We start from the raw sequence: 24568 nt of genomic DNA on the forward strand, positions 1-24568 counted from the left end.
CAGGTCTAAAGATTCGCAGTACACTGGTGCAACTGGTGACGCCGCTGCCATGTTACATTTTGGTACATTTGACACTACCTGTTGATTGAAGGCGTTCGTTCTGTTAGCTCTTACATAAAAAGTGTTTTGAAGTGTTTGTTAGCTAATATGCCTAGAAAAGTAAAGTGCTGTGTTTTAAATCGTTCCGACGTAACATCTGTGCGATATAGGTTACCCAAAAATGAAAAAGCTCAACACTCGAGATTTAGCGAAATTAGCGACGTACGTATTATGTACCCGTCTTTTAGTAATAATTTTATAATACGTAAAAAAGTATTCCCTACTCTAAATTCGAATTTCCCGCTACCAAGTCCCTTTTAGCTTCTCTAGTACTGATTGCAACCACGGTAAGGTAAGTGGCGCTGACTCCAGGAAATTCGTTTCTGTTCTAAGAATAGTGCCAGAGATTTGTTACCACAGTGTTTTGTAAACGAAAGAGGCAAACCAACCAAGCAAAGTTAGCCGGAACCGTATGTAAAATTTGCGAATTGAGCAAAAAATGGCAGGTGATCGCAAATCGGTCTGTTATAGAAATTGATCAGTGATGAACGAGCACCGAGTTTGCCGAGATTTAAGAATGGACAGCTTTTCCGATAACTCCTCAAGGTACGAGCTCGACTCTGTGACCTCGACAGATTCGCTGCACTTGATAACGGACGAATTTCGACTAAGGCACGTCTCCACCCCGGACGTGTCGAGTGCGGAATTATCAAAGCGCCTGGCGGCCCTCGAAGTTGAAAACGAGAGGTTAAGAGTAGACCTTGAAAATTCTCAGGTCGAATTGAATGGAAGAGTCGTGGGAAACCAGTCGCTGAAGGACAAGATCACCGAGCTGTACATCGAGGCCCAGGCTTCGCTCCAGGAAAGGCTTACGCTCGACAATGAGTTGAAGAATGCCAAGAGGCAGGTGCTAGCTGCTGAGAATTTGAAGCAGTGGTATCAGGCACAGATCCACGAGTTGCAGGCCAGCAAGAGGGGCCTTCAGGTCGAAGTTGATACTTATCAACGACTGGTGAAGGAGAAGCACGAAGTGACCTTGGCTCTGACTGCCAGGTGCAAGCAGGCCAATGACGAATACATCGTACTGAGTAAAAAGTTGAGAAAAGAGCGCCAGGAGTTGAAGGAAGAAATAGAACAGCTCAGGGCAAAACTTACACTAGGTCAAGCAGCGGCTATGCCACTCAAGGACCCCCAGACTCGCCTGTCGCCCGATTTGTCAACCAAATTGGAATCAACCGAGGACGAGCTTAGGGACACGAGAGTTGAGCTTAAAGCAATGGAGCAACGCCTCCTCAGCGTAGAGGTTCAGAAAAACTCACTGGAAAGTGCACTAGCCAAGTACAGAGAGTTGATATCCAGTATGGGGATAAACATGGAGAAGTGCGAGATGGAAAAAAATGAGGCCAAGAGTCGACTCAACGCCGTGCAGATTGAACTCAATAAAGTTAAGTCTGAGAAGGATGTCCTTGAGTCGACGCTCTTGAACTCCAAACAGGAACATGGCCAAGTTGAACAGGCGATAGTCCAACTGAAATCTCAACTTAACAAAATGATTGCTCAACACAAACTGATTAAAACAAGAAACATCGAGTTGGAGTCTAAGGCCGCTGTGATTCAGGAAATTAAAAATGAGAACAAGACCTTAAGGTCTCGTTCATTTGCTGCTAATAGTGCTCTGTTCAAGAAGCTGAGAGATGCCAAACGGAAGATCAGATATTTGGAGGAGCAAGTTAACAGAGAAGACAGCAGAAAGCAATTGTTTCAAGCGGTAAGCTGGCATTTGAATAATTATATATTTTTTTCTTCATTTTTTACCTAATATTTCATCACTCACCTACATTTATATTCGTATGTTATTGTTCTAATTTTTACATTCATTGCAGTAATTTTGGTCCATTGCTTCAGCTACATTTCATTCACATGCTAGCAATACCAAGAGAAATTCTTCATCCTCATTTTCAATCCAGTTTGCCAGTTCTATATTTTTGAACACAAGGTACTTTCCTGTCATCTACACTCAACACCTGATACGCTCAATCACATAGGGTATGCAATTTCAAAGAACCGCCTATCGTCCTTACTATTTTTCTTTGCAATTACTGAAAAGCTCATTTTTAAGCGTAGCATGTTATACGTCTGTAAAACTAAACCTAGGGACGGAAATTGGCGGCTACAATTGGAATAACAAGCGAAATGCCAGAATCAGAGTTTAGTATATTTGATCACCAACTTTGAAAACTAATTTCAATTCCGTGTTATCTATACTGCACTGCTTTGATTAAGAAATCAACGAAATATTAGCACTAATGAAAATGATGTGGTTATTTCAGAGGATTGAAACAGACTCCTCTTTACAGGAATGTCTCAAGCGGGCTCTTGAGAGAAATAAGGTGAATTCCCAGATCTTGTCCTAGTCTTAATTATAGACTGTTAAAAGATATTTGATATATCGATAAAATAATATTGATTTCTCCATCACTTATTGTGTCATAATAATTTTGTACATTTTCTTCAAACACTTTAAAAACTTGGTTATCTAATTTCCAGGAGCTGAACGATCGACTGAAATTAATTTCAATGGCGAATAAGTTGGAAGAAAGTATTGACGAGGGATATGGAGACGGATTTTATCAAAATATAACTACGGAAATTCCTTCCCCAGTTCCTCTAAATGCCGAATTAATGCATAGTGTAACACAGGTTTTGGCTAGTGGTAAAAATTTACTGGTTCCTGTACAGGCAGGACTGGAAGAACTGCATAAAAAGCTTGAAACCCTTGATCTAGGACATCGTGCACGATTCTTGAACTCCGGGCAAATGTCCTCAGATTCACCTACAAACAGTGCTAGGTCAGTAGCGTGATGTAAATATAAAGAGAAAGTAAAGAAATCATATGAAATTAATATATTAAATGATATATTTATGAAATACAGATGTTGATTTATAATAATCTGACATTTTCTGATATAACTGCCATTGTTCTGTATAGTTGAATGAAAATCGCCAAAAGATCTATGCAAAATTGCCGTGTAAAGATAATTTTTTTTTTTTTTTTTTTCTTTTTAATATTCTCTGAAGTTTTTCTAGTTCCTAATCATAAATATACGTATGTATAAACAAGTGCATAATATTATCAAGGTTCAAAACTGTTCAGCAATACCAACTCTTAATTATTATTTTTCAAGACTTTGGCTTGAATATCAGTATGTTGGTTACTGATAAAAAAAAGTTCTAAGAATAAGTAACACAATTAATAACAAGACCGAATTTGCGTACAACTGTCATTGTCTACCTTCTAATATCGATAAACTGATATACAGATTACAAATTTCGACATATGTTACAATGATGAGTTTTGATGAGACCTTATGGTATAAAATAAGAACATCATAAACTGTGTTGCATTGAAATCATACACTTGAAACAAAGCTGTGCTGCAAACTCTTTGTCAACAATGCAAAAGTTGTTAACACTTATATCTTATTTTTTGCCGGTACTGTAAAATAAACGTAAATCCTGTTTCATACGTGTGCTATGTACGCAACATTTAAACAATAGTTAACGATGGTGATCTATGCATCTAGTCACCTGAGAACTCAAACAGTGATTGGAGTACGTTAAGAGCATCAAAAGTCTTTAAATATCCACTTTGTGCATCATTAATACGGCTGAAAAATTTCTGTGATAATGATATTTTAATTTTTACATCACTGAGTGCCAAGATAGTTCAGAAATAATTCAGTTTTTGTTTTTGTAAATTCCAAATTCACAATTTAGTGTGGAGCTACATGTGCAATTTATTACTATCAATAGCGAATGCAGTACTGATTAAACTCCAGTTATAACTATTGTGCAATGTTCAGCAAACGTAGATAAGCGCTTACAATTCAATTTCAATTCACGTTTAAATACAGTTCATTATTCATTTACGTATTTAACGTCACTATTTAGTACGATTAATGGTTGACTGGAATGATGCGACAAGTGTCTCTGTCATTATATATATATATGTATATTTGGGTGGTTCCTATTTGGAGGGTGGAAAAATTTTCATTAGACCGGGCCCCAGATGTATTTCAAATCTTTAAAACAAAATCTTTGTCAATTTTTAAGCCGCTACGTCAACTGAAACACATGCCTGAAAGCTCGAAACGTTATAAATAAAAAAAACATTTCTTTATAACCAGTTGGTTCGATTTCTATGACTGGTATAAATTGAAGGAAGTATTTGAGACTTGGCAGAATTGTTACTTATAATGATAGGAAAAGACCATGAAAATTTTGATAGTTATTGTTTGTAAGCTTAATAAAAATGATGCTATTAAGCTTATATGTAAGTAAATTGTTGTTAAAAAGCTTTTATAATATTTTGAAATATTTAGGATTTTTACCAAAATTTATAAAAGATAAAGTAAGTGGTTATAAAAACGTGTATTTGCCAATTAAAACGTTTGGAGCTTTGCGCCGTGTGTTCCAGTTGACGTAACGGCTTGAAACTTGACATAGTTGTTTTTTTTTTGATGATTAGGAACAGATCTGGGGGAGGGTCCAATGAAAATTTTTCGCACCTAAAAACAAAGATCACTGTAATAAATATATATATACATATATATTATACATCCAGGGTGACCCAGGACTATCGCCACATAAGCTACCGATGTATTACTCCCGAATATCTGCGACAGTAACGTTTTTTAATTCCAACAGGAAATTCGTAGTTTGCGAGTTACAACTGTTTGAAATTTACCAATCTGGTAGTATCTTATGGCTTAGAACAGTTGTCAAGCACATGATACTCAAATGACAATCCGCCAGCGGGTTCTTCTATTCTATCAGATGCAACGGAATTAGGCAACTTCATACGGCTGTAATTTGCAAACGAAAAATTTCCCATCAGAAATAAGAAACGTTTCAGTTGTGGATTTTCATGATGGAGACACTGATAGCTTATGGGGCGATAGCCCCTGGGTCATTCTGTATATACATATATATATATAGACACACATATAGGTATATATGTATATTTTGACAACATTTATTATACGGCATATAACATGGGAGTAATTTTTATTAAAGTCTAACAATTCGGAACATTTTTACTTTCCACTCACATCTTAAGCTCGAGTCGCCTTGATTGATTACATTCAATACCTTTATAAAAGTACTGCCTGCTTCTTTATTGATGTCCATCAGAAGCCTTGCATAGCTATAAGATAATCGTTCGAAAAATCACGTTATGCGTTGCCGCCATTTTTCTAAAATCTCACACAAAGTTTGACTAGATATTGCGTATCGATTGGGATATTAGAAACCAGTAAGACAAACAAATGGGTCAAAAAAATTGCATGGAATAAAAATATAGTAAGTGTTTCAAAACTTGGGAAAGTACCGCTACTCACAACTTTTTGGAAGAATACCTGTAAAGCAAGTTTAACATCATTTTAATAATTTGAAAACAACACCCAAAAGTTATTACAAGTGCTAAACTTACTTCCTGGCCGTTTTAATTATCACATTAAACTGTTCAAAACGTAAATCTTGAACACACTGTCTGCAATTAATGAGATGTAAATGAGTCTGAATGAATTACTTAGTTCCTTTCGTATGAAAGTTTACAAATTCATGCTGGCGGTAAATTGGGTTGTAACATTGACTGTACAATTCAAAATTACTGTGATCGTAGACCGTATCCAAAAGTTTCAAATGCATCCCACTTTATATACCGTTACAATGGGAGAGCTGCTAAGGACACCGTTACCTATAATTTAATTACACAAAGACGATTGAAAATGTGACAGCCACAGCTAGTAACGTCGAGTATTACGCTAATAATGCTAATTGTATTGTGTAAATTTAATGACGAGAGATGCCAGGCAGTGCTGAGATTGTCGCGAACCCATTGTCATCTGGGAGTCGTCTCTGGTTGCCGTACTCTGTCAAAGTGGCGTCGATAATTAGGACGACCACGTCCCCGGTTTCGATGACCATGATTATTGTGTCTCTGATGATTTTGTTGCGATTGCCGTGGCTGATATTGATTTGGTTTATGCTGCGTCCCGAACTGCTGAGGGTGTTGCTAATCAAACATTAAATCCGAATAAAATTCGCCATGCATTATCTGCAAACTTTATTGTCGTGCTTTTGTTTTTCAAGAATTATAGAAAACATATTTCAACATTTAGCTTACCACCTGAGTCACCACTGGTTCTTCTTGATTTTGTATTGCAGTTAAACTCGTCCCAGAAGGACTGGGCTCTTCCACAGTACCAGTAGACTCCTCTTCGGTTCGTAAAAGCATTTTAACTCCCTCAGCTTCAAGATCTATTATTCCTCCCCTCTGCTGCTGATGTAAAAATAAGGCAGCCATTTCATGTTGCAGTTCCCTCAGTTCTGCAGTAACTGCAAAATCTTTTGCAGTTTCAACTTCAAACGGCGGTGGAGCAAGGCTTAGATTTTCAACATCGCATTTAATCACTTCGCGGCATACGGGACAGATTGCCTACGATCATTGAAAAATAAGAAGTTTTGCACAACAAGCAAGTACCATTGATTTGTCAACTCTGAAATGTACATTGGAAACCTACTTGGAACTTGTTTTTAGGATCTTGTTGCCATAGCGGCACTTTTTCCTGCTCCTCTCTATAATGCCGTTCAGCAGCAGCTACGTGGGCTGCGAGGCAATGCGAGTGAAAATGATGATAGCATTCGGTTTTAGTGAATTCATCACCCTCTCTGAATCCATAGAGGCAAACAGCGCATTGGCCAGAGGGCAAGTTGCTACAAGTGAGATGTTCCCGTACTAGCTGTAATTAATTAAATTTCCTTGTGAATGTAATTGTCAATGATTAGACCGAGATATAGAAACAGATTGTTTTCCGCCACATCCGGGTCCCAATAACTATATCGATCAAATTCAATACTGATTACACAAATATTGAAATCATGTGTACACTATTTTTATTTTATTTTTTTTCACCAGTACCAAAAATTACCACTAAACATTGCGAACATCATTCATTTTAACGAGGGATCAGAGTCTTTCTCAGCTTACCTCAATCAACTCGAACATAACTGGCTGACCAACAAAATCTTGACACTTAGCTTCTGCATCCGCTTGTATGAGACGAACGGTGTCTTCATGCAATCCTCTTGGATTACGGAGTGTAACCCTTGGCGAAACATCTGGGTAGCCAGGTAGCAGATCCACAACTAATCTCACACAAACGTACTGAGACTGAGAGTCTTCTCCAGTTGATGGAAATACTATGGTCTCAATGCATTCCGGTTCGCCTCTGAAACAACCAGATACCGTACTTGGTAAGCGAAAAAATATTGAAGCTCGACACTTCTGAAATACTGTTAATATTTTTTGTGATTTCTTAACATGCATCTCCACATATATCCGTAGTATGTGTTTGCAAAATAGTATCGTAGTAACTCGAAATATTCGATCCATGGAAAGAAAAGATTTAAATCTGCGAACCTTCGGTTTTCTTTGATGTGTAATTCGTGATCTAGAAGAATAGCTTTGAGAGCTTCGATCTCATCGGTCACCCTGTATAAACAAGAGCAATATCAAGAAATATAATTAAATGTAGAAAAATTTATATTGATAGTGACAGTTTGACACATTCGAGAAAATTGTCACCACGTATTGGGCTCAGTATCATTGCGAATTACCTTTCGTCTATGCCAGGATCAGCCATTATTAGTACTGATAAATGCGAGTAACAATTTGACAAAGGTATTATCTGCTATTTGTTATATTTAATATATTTTGTCTCCTCGACAAATTAGTCGGCCGTTCCGACGTAAAGCGTTTGCTTTACAGATTTGCCTTGTTCGGCAGCTTCTGCTACATTTACAGGTCTGCCAGTTAAAGACTGGGGTATTTTTTTTTATCATTGGAAGACAGATACCGAACCTGCATTCGATACGTGTTATTTAAAAAAGAAAAAAAGCAGAGCATCCGCGATAATTTCACCGTTAAATGTTTTTCAATATAATTCTTACAACAGTCGCGAATGTCGAAACGTGATAGAAACACAAGATGAAAATAATTTTAGCCAATGAAACTTCAATTTTCACGCGCTGGGAAAAATAAAAATAAAATGTAGAATAATAAAAGCGCGGGTGTTGAGTTCGTGATGTCAGGATTCAGAGATTCTAGGGACGTGAATTACATCCCAACATTTGCAAGCGAACATCTTGTAGAATGAGAAATGAATAATACTACGATTATAACGCTATTATGAGGTTGACTCGGGTCGAGCTAATATTTTTGAGAAGGAATCAATTCAGTAGCTGCAAGTTTCTACCGAATTCCGTCCGAAACATGGAACGAAATTTTTGGGACTAGAGGACGGTTGGCAACACTGACAGTGCGCTGTGAACTCGCGCGGGCTATCGTTAAAAATCTTCCGTAGATCAAATTTTTTAACTCAAGGTTGACGAAAAACAATTGCATATCGAATAAATGATAGCCATAACTTGATACAGAATTTTTTCATCTCATCGTGGAGTAAGATCGTTCATCAGTGTAACAGAAGCACGGATCAGACGGGATTCATCCCACAATATTGATACTCGCTACCATGATTTACACACATACTTCGTTGGTAAGTTATTTTGGAATATATATTTTTGTTCATTGCATCCACAGTCTTGTCAATATTTTTGTCAATCACAGTATATTCAATTATATTTTACATCGACTTTAAGATAGATGAACTGCTTACCACATAAATCCACGAATCATTCGTAATATCTGAAATAATCGTAATAATGACGTTTCTGAACAGCCACAGGATTGGACGCATATTTTCACACGTTGCGTATTATAACTTTCATTGAAAAGAATCCAACGGCAACAGTGGTTGCTTCTCATAAAACCGGCGACATTGTTTCCAGGAGGCGTTTATGGAACATTGCAGGGTAAAATAAAAACGATGCTAATGAGTATTCAATTGTCTTTTTATTCGCATAATAAATTAAGCCGTCTGTGCCCATATCGCGTATCATTCATTAATAATTCTCTTCTTTATCATACATATTTACAATAATGCAGAGACAGAAAGAATATCATCGAAACTACAATGTTTTTATATAATAACATAACGCGTTCGCTCCTTGCGAAAAATCGTTACATTTTCACTATTCTAATCTCTATTGGTACGTACATGTAATAATTCTACATCTGAGTAGCGCGAACGGAAGATCGTGCCGCAAAATCCATCGATACACGAATAATTACATCATATTAATTCATAAATTAAGTTATTATAAACTATAGTTGTAATAGACTCTCTCGATTCTATACTTATTTCGACGAAATTTTTATCACTGCTGAAAAATTTACTTTATGCTTTTTCATATTATATAAAACGTATACTAATCACGTGGATCTCTTTATGGAAGTTTATCACATGCATATGCGCGTACCCATTACACTCTGTTTTTTACCCCACAATGCATAATGCAGTAATTTTCTTAACATACTTCAATTTATTCATTATAATTCGACTAAAATTGGTCCTACTCACACTGACTACACCGTTATAGTTATACATTATTGTATGTATATCATACGTATGCCTAGATGTATAGGTACCATGTTATTATTGTCGTTCCGTAGTGAATTTATTGTCATTGTGAATTTCGATCGAGAATATTACAATACGGCCGAAGTGTAGTGGACGCTACAGACATCTGTCTGAATTATGTTTCAGAGGAAAAGTAAACAGATTAGTCAATTATTTTGATGCGTTTCTAATATTCGGTTATACAGAATTTTTTAAATAACTCATTCAAGTATCGCGAATATATGTTCGCTGCTAAATAATATCACCATAGGTATAGCAACTTTTTCTTTTGTTACGTAAAGAAAAAGAATTCTTTTAAGTAAAAAATTAAGGTTGCTTTGTGTCTCCAACTCTCGAGATATTAACAATTAATATCTCCGTTGCAAAGTATAGGGTTGCATTATATATTGGAATTATAAAGTGTCCACAATTTTACCGCTATAAGTACTTCTTACTCTAAACATAGCCGTACGAAACGGTCGGAAGTAGTGAAAAGGATCTAAGTTTTTGAAACATTTGAAAATCTTTAGGAGATGTTTAAGTTATAGCAGTTGCAATTGATTAGATAATAAAGTTAATCGCAGCCGAGAGACTTTGGAATCAGAAATATTTTAACACACAAACATGTATATATAATATATATATATATACATATATTATATAGGTATATATTATTACACTGTGTCATATATAGCTAATTGAATACGAAATAATTTGTTTATTCTTCTTTTCTTTTCTCTGTTTTCAGAATTGGAACCGTGACGTGTAATTCGCGTGTAATTCGTTGACGAATTATGGAATTTCCATGCAAAGTCATTATAAGCTGGTGTCGCGTCGTCAGTACGGCACGTTGTCCCTGAGATGCGCCTGTTTCCGGTACTCGTAAGCCTCGCATTTCCCCCACCACGATCTTCGCTGGCAGGCTTTTTGCGGCTTCAGAACAAAACACTTTGTCTGTACAACGTTGAAGAACAATTTCCCAACGAAGTTCGCCGACGACGTTCCGGCCATCTTCAGACACGTTCGAAAACTGAAAGTAGGAAAATTTAAGAAAAGAAAAACAGTTGAGTATAAGGTAACGTACGTAAGATTAATATGGGCGTATACATAGGTATGATATACATATATTATATACAATACCCCTCGTATCCATTCCCTACCACGCGTTTTTGCCAGTTTTAAAATAAAATATCTGTACAGAATAGATAGGTATTACATTTTCGCAGTTAGATGAGACATTATGAAGCCTGAAAATTGCATATAATATAAATAATAATATAATTTATAACTTTAATGAAAATTAGATTCGTGTGAACTTAATTTTCTCGCAGTAATTATAACTACTCAGGTGTAAACCTGAATTTTAAAGCTACACACATGTGCTCTGTATAGATATTGTACAAGCATAATAACTACGGTATATATCGTCACACGTTGTGCCATAACATTTTGCTCCACGCAAACTTTGTGTACACACGATTGTTTCTAAGTCTTAACCGATCGCCGTTGTTAGAAAGTAAGAATAAATTGCGAGAAGCATAATTTTCTTAAACAGAGTTCCGACGCGATCCTCTGGCGATAAATTAGAACGAACTGTTTTCCCGTGATTCTGTTTTCTATTGACTTTGGCCCGCGTATATTTTAGAACCCGAATACATAATAACACAGATAAGGTGTACAACGCGACCGCAGTCTTTGGAATATCAATACAGATATCCTTAGATAAAGTGGCTAAGATTGTTTATTGACAAACGTATAGGTTTATTCACATGTATGTATAGGTATAATAAATACTGTGCGTATTGAAGTAACAATATAATTATCCGCTCGTTAGATTCAAAAACTGAGAAACTCTTGAAATCGGTACCACATAATTTTTCTTTAGCTATCAATCGCATGATCGTTACGCGCTTGATCCTCTTGCTCGTGCCCCCCACTCACCCCAACCTCCCCACTTCATTTCCTATACTTTACCGCAATTAACCGGGACACTTGTCGCGGTGCGTGGTATTTGAAAGATAATCGCGCTCCGTTCGGCGAGAGCTTACCGCTCGTCGCAGGCACAATGCATGAGGGTAGAAATTCCCCAGTTGAAGAGGTCGTATTTCGTTTGAAAGGCGGGTATGAAGAACGGGCAGGTGGTGTCATGGCGCCGGCAGCACGCGTCTGCCGAGCCGAAACCACCGAGATTGGTGTACTTGGTCGCTCTGTGACCCCGACCGCACCACTGCGTCCCGGGTATGATAAGGAGGTCGCGTTTTCCCCGGTGGCGTCCTCGTCTTCTTCGCCTCCGTCTATTAGACTCGTCCCCGTCATCGTATCTCCTGCGGTGCAGACAAACAACCAACGCAAAACCGGACATTTTCACCCTGTTATGATCGTAACCACCTGATTCTTCTAATACGCAATTCTATCTACAATATATGATTTACAGATTTGGGATTTACACACTGAACGATATTCGTTATCTACGTATACTACGTATTGGGATGCAGACAGAGGGAGAACTCGAGGTGCCGAAATGTAGCTGTGTTGATACGAATTTTAATCAATTGTATCAGCTGCTGCAGCTACAGGGTAAAGCGAAATTTTTCTATCACATTTAACAAATACCCATATAATATACCTATGATATATTACAAGCTTCGTGCGGAGAATTATCAATCAATTTTTACACTTCACGTCGGTTATCGATCTTGACGTTTACGTAAACAAGCTTGCAGCGGCGTCCCCGTTGACGCTTGATCGCTGCATCGGTGCTTTTTACTCCGCTTTCTTATCCTCGCTTTAGGATAACGTTACATGTCAATCTACCTATACACTTGATATAATATAAGGGTTTCTGCGTCGTTCGATTCATCTCGTTCAACGACGTACGCATGGCATGGCATTGTTGTGTGTATAGGTATTATACCTTATAAAGGTACACCGCGTCGTGGTGGTATGACTGCGTCTATTATAAAACATGCCTTTAACAATACGCAGAAACTAGATATCGGGGTGTGCTGTTTTTCTTTCTTTCTTTCTTTCTTTTTACCGTCATCTTTATCTGATAGATGCTTTCACTTTTCATTTTGCAGGCGAATTTTTGACACGTTATCGTGAACCTGGTGGGAAAGGAGGACGAGGGTCAAGGAAGCTATCGAGATACCGGCGGCGATGGCGATTATGCAACGGCGACGTCAACGACGGCATCGGTGGTGTGGCAGGGCTTTGGTCTCGACATACATCATGCGCATACAGTAACACCCGTTTCCTCTTTCATACCGATAAGTATGCGACATTTATATCCCATCGTTATTGTTAAATATTCTTCCTCAATTCTCTAGAGGTATCTATGTATAGAATTTGAAAACGACTGGACATCATATCGATATAATATCACTGCATGGATGGTCTGGTTCCTATAACTTTCTCCGATGTTTGCTATATTCCTCTTCTTCTTCTTTTTTTGTTACTGTTTACCTTTGGTCGCATCCGCAGTGACTGAGAGTGAACGGCATGGAATTGTAATAATCGTAGCGTTGGGTCATCGGAGGAATCGCCCTGTGACAATGATCGTGGCGACGACAGCATCTGTCCAACTGATCGAAAGCCCCGAGCTCGTTATAACGCGATGCTAGCTGCGTCGGTCCGCACCATTTCGTCCCCGGAGCCATCATCAGGGCTTGGAACATTCCTCTCCTAACTCTGATCCTGCGTAAGCCAAAACGACGAGAACTTAAATCGATCTTATCGCTTGTCCGGATTCACACGAGAAATTGACATCTCTGCATTTTACTGCAACCGAATACGAGGATAAAACGAACGTTAAACCCAATATGTATTGAACAATCTTATGTACAGGTATATATAATTGTATACCTGTAACAAAAAAAGTTCGTTAAACCGACAATTTTTTGGTGCGGGTATAACATCGTCGTCACCCATATATGTACTTAAGCTGCGTGAGGAGAGTTTGAGAGGGGGTATCTTTTTATGAGAATGGACACGGGGGACTTTTACTATAGGACAACGTTTAAGTGTTTTATTACACCGTTCGAAGCATGGATACTACAGCTCTTTCGGAATTACTATCACGTAAAACTCGTAATCTCCGGAGATCGCCTTTCTATAGTTTTTAGGTATATTATACCTGCTGTACCGGTATAATACAGAGCTGTACAGGCGATCCGTCGTCGATGTAAAACCTTGTACATTTATTTCTGTCGTATACGGAATCACAATTTTTCAATACGACAAGTGTTTTATACCTCACGCAATTAAGGATATCATCGATTATACGAGCTAGTTTCAATTGAAGAAGAAAAAAAAAAACGCAGGGATGAAAGATAATACAAAAGACAAAATACCTCCTCTCATATTGTATGTAATGAGTTACACGAACTTTGACTGCGGTTAATTTTCCACAAGGTTAGAAAATCTGCGTAACGCACGTGCGGTTAGTCAGTAATGTTATATGCTACGATTATACAATTATGCAAAACTGGTTAGTTTTTTTTTTTCACCCCAAATTACCGAAATACCAGCGTATTTAAAATAATTTTCATCGTCTGCCGCACTCGCACCGCCTGATTCCTTTTCTTATTCTTTACTTGGTCGTAGATATAGTCCCACACCATTGCCTGCCTGCCTGCCCTCATTTAAAGCTCGCTAAATCGGCCTTCGATTCAAGGAATGCAAATGTCGACTGTGATGGTTAGATTTATACTGGATTGCATGTCGATGCACGTCAGCATATACAACGTACGTACCTATCATGTCTAATATTATCTATGCAACGCGTTGTCATAATTACTATCAGCTTATCGTTAGTCGTTCTACGCTATTTGACCGTATTTTATCTTTTATGTAATTATTCTACTATAATATTATCATTTGTCAAAGTTAGGAAAAATCAAACCCCACTAGAACGTACTGAGGTAAATAGTTCCACCGCTAACAAATGCCGCGTTTTTTCAATCCTCATTATTGTTATACATATAGAACGGGATCTCGATATATGTAGATAAAAAGAAAAAGTCTGTGCATACACACGCATAATACATATGCATATAGGTATGAACTATCTATGGACGCGTTACACATGCATAATATAATATCAATTTTTGAACAGTCGATAGCATCAATCGTTCTGTACAATAAACTATAAGGAAAAATGTAATAATCGGAGATCAGAATCAGGCAGTGCTTATACTGTATCAGTATGTAGGCATATGGTATCTAAAATACAAATCATAAATATAATATACAAGGCATGCTCCATGCAATTTATATAAATTTCCAGTATAATCGATTCAATCAATAGCAAATGAAATAAGGTTAGTATCACGAAAAGCAGAATGAAAAAACAGCGGGTGGATGTACAGGGTATGTAATAATTCAAGCGTGTGGCTAAATGTATGTGTGTATAATGTTACAGGTGGAATTAAGGGGGTACAAGAGAGAAAGGACATTTCGCTGGTGCGTGAAAGCTCGTCTCTTGCACCTGGGTAACTCACGATTGTCCGTGCCGCGCCATAACTTGATTCCGCGTTCTGGTTTTAACCCGGAAACACTGACGGCGAAGATCCTCGGCCGAGACGAACCAGTCGGCGATGTTCTTCTCGGTTACTTGGAACACAGCCTCGTCCCCTTTCTCTTCCTCATCCTCGTCTTCGTCTTCGATCTCTGGCCTCGAAGAGCCACTGCACTCACGATCATCATCGGCGTCTTGATCTGCCTCAACGTCGAAACAATCGCTGAGGATGCCGCCTTCGTAGATCAGCTGCAATTTACGGCCTTCATTTTTGATCCATACTTCGCGCAGCGTTACATCGATGTCCCTGAAAGAAAAAGGTATTGTATCCAATTTATCAGGAATCTACTTTGCCTACAGAGAAGTCTCTAATTCATTTAATTGAATAATATTGCAAGCGTAATCGTGAATCGGTCGTTTCTATACTCTTTTCTCATCTATTCGTACCGATTCATTGAAATTTATAAGCATGTTGGGGTGAGAATTGTAGGTACCGCGACCTGTAAGGTTCGGGCAGACCGAAATACCGCAATGTTTACTCAGGACCACCCTGCAGTCCAAAGGCTTTCAAAGACCGCTGAAGACTTTTGAACTCTCGGTTATATACGTAAGTTTATTGTAAGAACACTTGAACGTTTTACCGCATCATCATCACCGTATAGTTTCTGTTGCGCGGTTCGGAAAAACCTGTTCGAAGTTCAAAACATTGTCCTGAATGAGATACACGGTGTTGCCGTGTGTGTTTACGAATTAAGATCCGTCGATTTATCGAATATGACACGTATTACCCGCGCGGTATATTATAACTAAGAACTATCACCAATATTTAGCTGGGTTATTTACTCGAAAATTTATTTCATCACATATCGTAAGAAATATAACAAAATATACAAATATTAGAGTAGATTTTTAGTACATAAATGACGCTTAATTTTTCTTCGTTATAATATAACAGCGCGCGATTTTGGGTAAGAATTGCAAGCTGATCGGTTCTTCGCTCTTGACCCTTGGTATATTTTCTCAAGTTGTACGATAATCTATACAGTTAAAGCGTAAACAGATGTCACAGCCGGCGATAAAAGCGGGTAGTACGTAATTTTGCAAAACATACGTGTTTTATACGCTACAGTCAACGGTCAATGATCAGGTTATGCCTCGTATAGTCGAAAGTAATAAAGAAAATGAGTTGGCGAAGAAAAGATTAGATATAACTATATAAGTTGGGTCTGACTCCGGTTAATACGTGCGATTCATCGCAGATCGGCTAAAACGAGCTCCGCAGACGACTAGAGCCTGTATTTAAGAATAATAATAGAAATTGCGACCATGCAAGGTGCGGTAAACCGCTCGCTCCGATCTATAAATATAAATCTTACTGATATATATTATAGGCGTGCATGGACTAGATATTATTATGTCGACAATCAGCTGTTGCAAGATGTGCACAGTCGATGTTTATCTCATTATGCTGTACGATTGTTATACCGTATAGATTTCTTGTATAATACGCATATAGTTTATTATGCTTACTATTATACGACAAAAGTGACGTAAGAGCGTGCGCGTGAACTTGAGAAACGCCAATAACGACTTAAGAATCATCACTGCTGCTTATTCTTCTGTTTGCTACAACTGAACAAACTATAGATATACATACACGATTTTTGATCATATAAAATAATTATACACGTTGAATTACTTGTTTTCTTGGAATTTCATATACATATGTAAAACATGTATACGATCGCAGCACTTCGACAGAATTTTTGTTTTTTCGACAGAATCCCTCCGTAAAGATAAAAATTGAGTTAAATCGAGCGTTGATAAAATATAATCTATAAAGTTGAAAACAAATTTAAAAGCCTGCTTACGCAAATCCACAGAAATTTCGATTTCGGCACTCTTGTCGTATTAATAAGCTCCGAAAATCATCTAATTGCCATGCGTTCGATTTCATCGTCAGCGCGATTTGGTGGAAACAAATTCGTCTGATTTGCGAATAGTGTTTCGGCGACTCGCATGGTCGACGGGACGGTGTTCACTAGTTCACCCTAGAAGGATTTTAGTGCCGTGTATGTAGTTCTAAGTGCAAAGTGACGCTTCGCGGTGGTCAGATCCAATGGCATCCTCGTGGGAGTGCCGGCAGATGACCGAAGCCGAGAAACACCGGGAACCGTCGCGTCGCCTTCTTCTTCCCCGATCCCAATCCCAATCCCAATCCCAATCCCAACCTATACCTATACTTAACTTGTCGCTTTTCGGCTTACGATTTAACTCTATATCCCCGTGTATAAACCTGCCTCCTCACGGTGCAACGGCTTATATTGTTAGCTTTCGAATCCAATTTTGCACTTCTATCGTATACCTTATACCTGACCATCTTGCAGTGATGTAAATGCGTCGACGGGATTAACTTAGAAACGATATCGTCGCTGCAGGGGTTGGTAAAAAGTTGAAGAAATTTACTTTATATAACGAGAGAATGTTTTACGCGCTTGTCCATGCGTATTTTCTGTACATAAAGTACCCGTTTCTATGACGGTCGAGTTAGTCGGCGAATGCGCATGCGCGGAATACTGAAAATACTACTTTTGAGTCCTAGGAGATAAAAGTGGTCTTTTCCGTACCGCGCGCATGCGTTGTCGCGAGCAACTCTGACATTACGCGACTTTAACCACAATTTCGTGCTTCGTGAAGAAATGCGTAACATACTCTTGTTATATAAAGAATCGTGTGCAACAAGAATGCAACGGTCTTTTCACCTCGCATATTTTCAATATTCGTCTTCGTCTCATCTACGACTCATATCGCAAACTTACGTTCGGTTCGAAAAGACCAAGTTTGCCTCCTTAGACTATTTTATTTTGTACTGAATTACCTCGCCACTTCGCAGATTCTTACCCTCATGTGTATAGTTTCACACAATCATCTGTATCTTTTACCCTCTGAAACGGTCTATGTTCTATCAATTATAGAGATTATATTTACACGTACAGAGCAGATTTGGAACTTTTTCCTTTCGAATTGAGGGGTGAAGAAATCTTGGCACACTAGCTCGAAAATTCTTTTACTCCCTTGTCGGGTCATTTGAACTTATTATACAATTAGAATCCATAAAGGTTCAAAAAAAAAAAGAATAATCCCATGCGGTAATTACTTCCTTCGAATATAGATATATACTGCAGATGCGGACTTCCTGATGATAGGTAAACATACTGCACACCCTCGGCGCAGTGAATAATAAACAAAGATTTAAGCTCAGAAGCGCGCAGCTTGCGCGGTGAAACGCGTCAAACGTGTCGTCCACGTGCCGTATAACTTGATAAGCGAATCTCTCCTTCCACTAGTTTCAGCCTCGTCGCGGACGACTGAACTCTCGTAATATTTTCGCGATAAATGCATCGCGGGAGAGCGAACGACGGTTCACTTTATCTAACATTAAAAACACCTATTTTCACAATTCTCCAAGTTTCGTATTACACAACATTTATATTCAATATTTTTTTCCGCTGTGAACCTAAGTCTAAAAAAATATGAACGATATAAGATCAAGGCTCGAGCTATCTGACTAATTTTATAGTTTTAACAGAAATTAACGTTCTGTTACATAATTCAATATTCGACATGTTCGCTGTAAAAATTTGTTTTTTTCACCGAGGCTTTAATCGTAATTCTTATGCGACAGATAATTACGGCTCTTTTTCGAGTGATCGGATGCCCTGGTAAATATAATCGGACTATAAATTCTACGTAAAATTATTGGTTTAATATCTGTGTCCGCAGACTGCTGTTATCGATGCTCCAGCTCGACATTCAGGAAAACTAAACTCTTTCCTTGTTCTCCATCTTTCTACTTATACATGATATACACGTATCGGTATTCGTTTTAGATCGAGTCTTACGTACCCCCAATCGATGGACGTTTCTTTGGCACAGAATCCGGGCCACGTGCTGACCCGTTCAAATTCTCCGTCAGGGAGAAATCGGCTGATTATTAAGCCGCTCCGGGTGGCCGAATCGTTTGAAGCGTGCAACCAATGATCGGTACTTCCGATTCCGCGGTGCAGGTCGAAGTCACCCGCACCAACAATTAAGGGCGGTAGCAGTAAGACAAACAATCCGAATGCCGGCACCATTGGAATTTATAGTCGCTACGCGAATAACTCGCCAAGTTTCACGTCTGATTTTTTTAGCGTTGATTTTTTTTTTTTATTACTTGTACTCCGTATTATTCGCTCGTCTTTCTCTTTCTTTCTCGGGGTAATGAGATAATCAATCGGAGTAAACACCTCCCGTTACACTGAAGTGACGCTTGACTTGAGGTAGAGGAAAAAATTTCGAAAAGTTATCGCGTTACGGCAATCTCTTCACGAAGTTATCAGCATACGTTCTAACTTCTGTTGTAGATATGATACGTTTTTTGAAATACAATATTATCGCGTGTACGTTTAACTTACTGTTTCACTATTATTCTCGCGGAAAGTATATTCGAGGTTTAGAATAAATGTAAGCAAAATAATTCTTTCCCCGTGAAAATGGAACGATAATTTTACTAGCTTGTTATAATTTTCCGATTAATAACCGATGGAACCTGACATATTTCCCGGCGCAATATCTATATATCATATAAATCGAATTTTCAACGACGATAGAAAATGTTTTGTAATTTCAGTAAGTCGTTTCGGTTGGTGGAAGAATTTTGATAAAATAAGAAAAAAAAGTGAAAAAAAATATCGTCAAATCTGTAACCGAATGATTCCTTTTTCGGCAAAAATTTCTATATTAATTTTATATGGTTAATCGATCTTCCTTTTTTTTTTTTTTTTTCTTCGAGAAGATTTCGAGATTGTTGTGTGTAACGAATGGGGATATAACGGACGATTATCGTGTGATGATAATTGACGAAATTGCGAACTCGGGAATGAGGCTGGTACGCCGGTGTCTTGTGGTCGGAAAAAGATGAGGAGAGAGGAAGAGAGAGTTTCGCGAAAGGACTCCACCGGGGGCCAGGCGGTCCAAGAACTGAAGCGCCTCGCACGCGGCCTCCTTTAAATACGTCTGATGTCCTCGCTATCCCCGCTCCGCCGAAAACCACCGAGTGTACGTATAGCGCTGAGCTGCATCATGCCTGCCTGTTTGCCTGCCTGCCCGCTTGGCCTCCGTGTCTCCTCCTCTTCGTAGGTACGGAGCGAGAGCGAAAAAAGACGGAGCAGGCCGCTACGCGGCTCCATTTGCTCGTGAATTCACCCCCTCCGCTCCTCCTTCCATCCTTTACCCCCTGTGTCGTGCATATCCATCACCGCGTTACGCACGATTCAGAAAATCCCTTCCCCTACCTCAGATCATACCGGCTGACCAACCGTATCCGATCGCGCGATACGTCTTTTTGCGAATTATTCTGTTGCGTTGTGCGAAACGAGTTTAGCGATATACGTAGAAGCGATCGTTTTACGTTTAATTTTCTGCTTTTTTTTTTTCTTTGCTGTAAAAAACATATTTGACCGGATCAATGTGTTATAGATATTTCGATTTAAATGTTGAAAAGAAGGGGTGATATTTTTGTAAACAATTGTGCTGCAGGTCGCAGTTAGGGATAAATCGGTAAAATAGTATATTGTGTGATAAAAAGGCAAACTCGGTCTTTTTGGAACGAGGGAAAGTTTGCAATATGAGTCGTAAGGTGAGCCGAAGATGAATATTGCAAATACGCGAGGCCAAAAGACCGTTGCTTTCTTGTTGCACACGATTCTTTATGTAACAAAAGTCTGTTGCGCGTTTTGTCACGAAGCACGAAATCGAGGTTAGGGTCGCGTAATATCTGATTTGTTCGCGACAGCGCATGCGCGGAGTACAGAACAGGCAACCTTTCAACTCCTAGGACTTAATAGCGATGTTTTCAGTACTCTGCGCGTGCGCATTCGCAGAGTAACTCGACCGTCATAGAAACGGGTACTTTGTGTATGGAAAACACACGTGGAAAAGCGCGTATAACATTTTCGTATTATATAAATAAATTTCCCCCGATCGATGTGTCGTAACTAATTCGATTTAAATGTTTAAAAGAAGAGGTAATATTTCTGCAAGTAATTGTTCTGCAGGTTTCAATTAGTGATAAACAGAGGAAAAATTAATTTTATAAAAACTGCCAGAAATAGCTTCGAAGAATACAGGGGGCGAGACTTGGAACGGATCTTTTGTATAACGGTTCAACAGAGATCACGAGGTATTCAGTTTATAGGCAGTTATTAACCCCAAAAAAGGGAGACCGAGACTTTGAGAAGAGAATTTTTATTTGACGTTCATCCCCTGCGTCCGCAGCTGGAATTAAGAAACCGGGAGCAGACGCCGCGTCTAAGCAAGGATTCGTTCGAGATCCTCATCGCGTTGACGGTGTTTATAAGAGAGTTCTGAGAGGCGCAGGTATAAGACGCTGTTGTCGCCTACCCTGTGTAGCTAACACCCTGACTCTTCAATTCGGTTTTTCAACCCTCCGCAGGAACCACTAAGAAAAATATCGATACAGCCGCATGCCGTAACAGAAAGCCGTTTCGGGAAGGATCTTGAGAATCACTATATATATAGTAGTCGTCAATTTCCTAATACACTTAAGTTTATCGTGGTCGATCTTTGCAACTCTCTGCGGGTGATTTGAACTAATATATAGTTATTATAGAAGCTTTAAGCGGTACATATTTTCATCTAATAGAATCGAAGTAACTAACGACAATCCGCAGCCATAAAAATGTCATCGAATATCGTACATTATACATATACTCCTGGTATAGTACATACCCTCGATTCTTGATTGGTTATCCTATATATACATACACATAACGTGGAACATGAATACAAGATATTTTATCATAGCGTGGTATGATATAATAACGGTATAAAATAATGCTTTATGTTCGGATAGTTTGAACTACATTGATCTATGAGACGTCATCGAGGTTGTATAATAAGGAACATTGCCTGACGATGCGTGAGTTCTTTAATACCAATTCGCGTGGGCATTTCTGGGACCAGTCTTCTCCATTCAGGATATCTACGAGGGGCATATTACACGTACGTACACAACCATACGATATCGTACTCACAGCCCTGCAGGCTAGTACGGTTCATCGTTACAGCGACGTGTAGATGTGGTTGCATGGCTAATGGCTTACGGGGCTGGTCGGCTGGCCGGCCTTTTCCCGACACTTCCTAGCTGGTAGCGGCGCACCGCGATGCAGATATCAATCATCTCGAAGCTATCACTGACAGCTCCTTGCTCCCCGGTTGGTTTATGCACCAGCATTGCATCGTGAACCTCGTGGCGTCTCGTCCTGCGGGGTTCGGAGATCCTCCAGTGCAGCCCGGACTCCAACCCCCCGGTTTCTCCCTATCTTCGACTAATTAATTTTTATGGCTTACGGGTTCTCCCGGGACGAAACGAGGAGCCAGCCAGGCCGCCGCATTCCTTATTCCTTTCGGTTTTCATTCGGATCCTCTGACGCGACGCGACGTCCTTATAGTGCCCGTTGCAGGTATAACACCGCGTCGCATCCGTGTGGAAAGGTCTTCGCTGAAAACAAACGGGCGAGGTCTAATCGCAATAGGTATAAGGGCCGTAAGACGTCAATGATTACCGTACACTAGGACATGGCAAAAACTCATTCCGCACTTTCGAGTTTTCTTTCTGCACGCGCCGTTCAGCCTCACAAGTATATGTTACACAGCCTGCAGGTCTGACTATGCGAAATCGGAGCCCTGTTATTATTATTATTATTATAATTACTGCACGCGTGTCAAGCTTTTTAGTTTCGCTTATGCCTTTCCGTGCTGAAAACGCTTATATTTAGCTTGATATTAATATCATTCGTTCATAGCATGCACAAAGCGAATTGGGGACTGATTTAATTTGCAGGAGGCTGCGACTATGTCCCAGACAGTGTGTTCATCATGTACCTTAAGATGTGCAGGAGAATCGCGTCTTCGACGAAGGCGGACCGCCGCCTCGGTTCTCTGATCCCTGGAATTCGTTGGGAACCTGAAAGAAGTTAAGCTGTATAGAAGTCGACTATCCGCAGTATTGAGAACACTGTCTCCTCTGTTCTCGAAGATCTGCGATGTGTCGGACATTACGCATATCCACACACGTCTCATACATAATCCATACGTACGAGTCAAATGCACGGTACGCATTTTTGGTAAAGAATTAACATCTCGCGGTCTTTGAATTAAACTGCGGATAATCCGAGACATTTTTCACCATACTTTCTGAACTTACTTCAATCCAATTTTGGTTTTGGGGGGAGGAGGTGCTTTGACGTTCTAAAATCATACCTATTTTTCAGTTTTTTTTTTTTTTTTTTTTTTAAGAACATGAATACACTTGGAGAAATTTGACTTTCAGGACACTGTTGTTTATAGTTTTGAAAACATTTGAGAATTTTTACATTCAAATTAATAACAAACTGGCGGCATGGCGTATATAAGTATTTTCATATTCTTTATAAAAAAAAAAGACCTAAAAATAGGTATGATATTAGACCGCCCAAGCTGCCCCCCCCCCCCCCCCCCCCCCCCCCCCCCCCCCAAAAGCAAAATCGGCGAAGGTTCAACTCTTCCACCTAGCTCTTGGCGCGCTACAATACAACCCGTACAATCTCGGCCTTTTCACCGCTGCTAGAGCCTCTCGCCGAGAGCCCCGCCGCTCGACTTGACGTTTTTCGCGAGATAATTGTTTCTCGTAATTGTAATAATTGCTTAATAATACCACAAAAGGGGGGAAAGCGCGGAGGGAAGAAGAGGAAGAGCGTAAGAGTTAGCCAAAGTGGTCTCGCGTCTGGGGGTTTCCCTTAGCTACCCTCCTGCAACCGAAGCCTCAAGCAATTCGGATACACAATACGACGAGTGTCTAAAGCTGCTGGGAAAAGAGTACAGGAAAACGAATCGTGAATTCCACTTGCGCAATTTCACTTTAACGCGTTGCCGTTCTTTCCAAGCTTTAATAACACGGGTTCACCGAGATATCACGATTTTAAGTACACTAGTATCGCTAGGATGGGGTCGTACAAACGTCGAACTATGAGTTGTGATGGCTATGGTATTTTTTCTACTTCTTATGTAATAGTTTCTTGACCGACACTATATTATAGGTTACAGACATGAGCCAGCCAACAGACACTTGTCTTTTATATTTATAGACATTTTTTGATCGGAAGATCGTGAACATTATGAAATCGTATTGTGTGTTTCGTACAACTTATCAGGCCGTCGTGCAACGTGATTGACTCTTTGAGTCACACGTTATTTTATTGAGTCAACATTTATAACAAGATAGTATTTTATAGTTTTTAGGATGGCTGATTATAATTCTTAAATGAGATTTAAAAAATTCAAGATGGAGTATCCAATATGATGGATGAAAATCAGTCAACAAGCTGTA

General features: G+C 39.2%; 3 protein-coding genes across 8 annotated transcripts; 1 reads left to right on the top strand and 2 right to left on the bottom strand.

The window, feature by feature from the left end:
- The first annotated feature begins 44 nt into the window (after positions 1–44).
- LOC107221276 (NF-kappa-B essential modulator) lies at positions 45–23939 on the top strand. 4 transcript variants are annotated; one of them, XM_046741960.1, is made up of 6 exons: positions 45–261; positions 438–1807; positions 2370–2429; positions 2587–2888; positions 10151–10155; positions 23929–23939. In XM_046741960.1, coding segments are annotated over exons 2-6 (1593 nt in total). In that variant the 5' UTR covers positions 45–261; positions 438–583; the 3' UTR covers positions 23931–23939. The 4 variants fall into 4 exon arrangements, 2 of the variants coding, with proteins under 2 accessions (XP_046597916.1, XP_046597915.1); XM_046741959.1 differs by lacking the exons at positions 10151–10155; positions 23929–23939 and adding an exon at positions 10369–10552 and having other exon boundaries at positions 571–1807; XR_006904722.1 differs by lacking the exons at positions 45–261; positions 10151–10155; positions 23929–23939 and adding exons at positions 6268–6323; positions 6457–6575.
- LOC107221275 (E3 ubiquitin-protein ligase RNF25) lies at positions 3100–7893 on the bottom strand. Of its 2 annotated transcripts, none has more exons than XM_046741965.1 (6): positions 7720–7893; positions 7523–7594; positions 7091–7331; positions 6624–6842; positions 6227–6538; positions 3100–6100 (listed from the first exon to the last, which is right to left on the bottom strand). In XM_046741965.1, exons 1-6 carry the CDS (start codon positions 7743–7745, stop codon positions 5942–5944), a joined length of 1029 nt encoding a protein of 342 aa, XP_046597921.1. In that variant the 5' UTR covers positions 7746–7893; the 3' UTR covers positions 3100–5941. The 2 variants fall into 2 exon arrangements, with proteins under 2 accessions (XP_046597921.1, XP_015515691.1); XM_015660205.2 differs by having other exon boundaries at positions 3100–6115.
- On the bottom strand, positions 8995–20167 carry LOC107221289. 2 transcript variants are annotated; one of them, XM_015660230.2, is made up of 5 exons: positions 19045–20167; positions 15122–15445; positions 13086–13316; positions 11669–11944; positions 8995–10650 (listed from the first exon to the last, which is right to left on the bottom strand). In XM_015660230.2, the coding sequence occupies exons 1-5, from the start codon at positions 19272–19274 to the stop codon at positions 10458–10460; spliced, it is 1254 nt and encodes a 417-aa protein (XP_015515716.1). In that variant the 5' UTR covers positions 19275–20167; the 3' UTR covers positions 8995–10457. The 2 variants fall into 2 exon arrangements, with proteins under 2 accessions (XP_015515716.1, XP_015515715.1); XM_015660229.2 differs by lacking the exon at positions 11669–11944 and having other exon boundaries at positions 19045–20166.
- Positions 23940–24568: the final 629 nt, after the last annotated feature.

This window comes from Neodiprion lecontei, chromosome 5, assembly GCF_021901455.1.
Source record: "Neodiprion lecontei isolate iyNeoLeco1 chromosome 5, iyNeoLeco1.1, whole genome shotgun sequence".
Classification (NCBI taxonomy): Eukaryota; Metazoa; Arthropoda; class Insecta; order Hymenoptera; family Diprionidae; genus Neodiprion; species Neodiprion lecontei.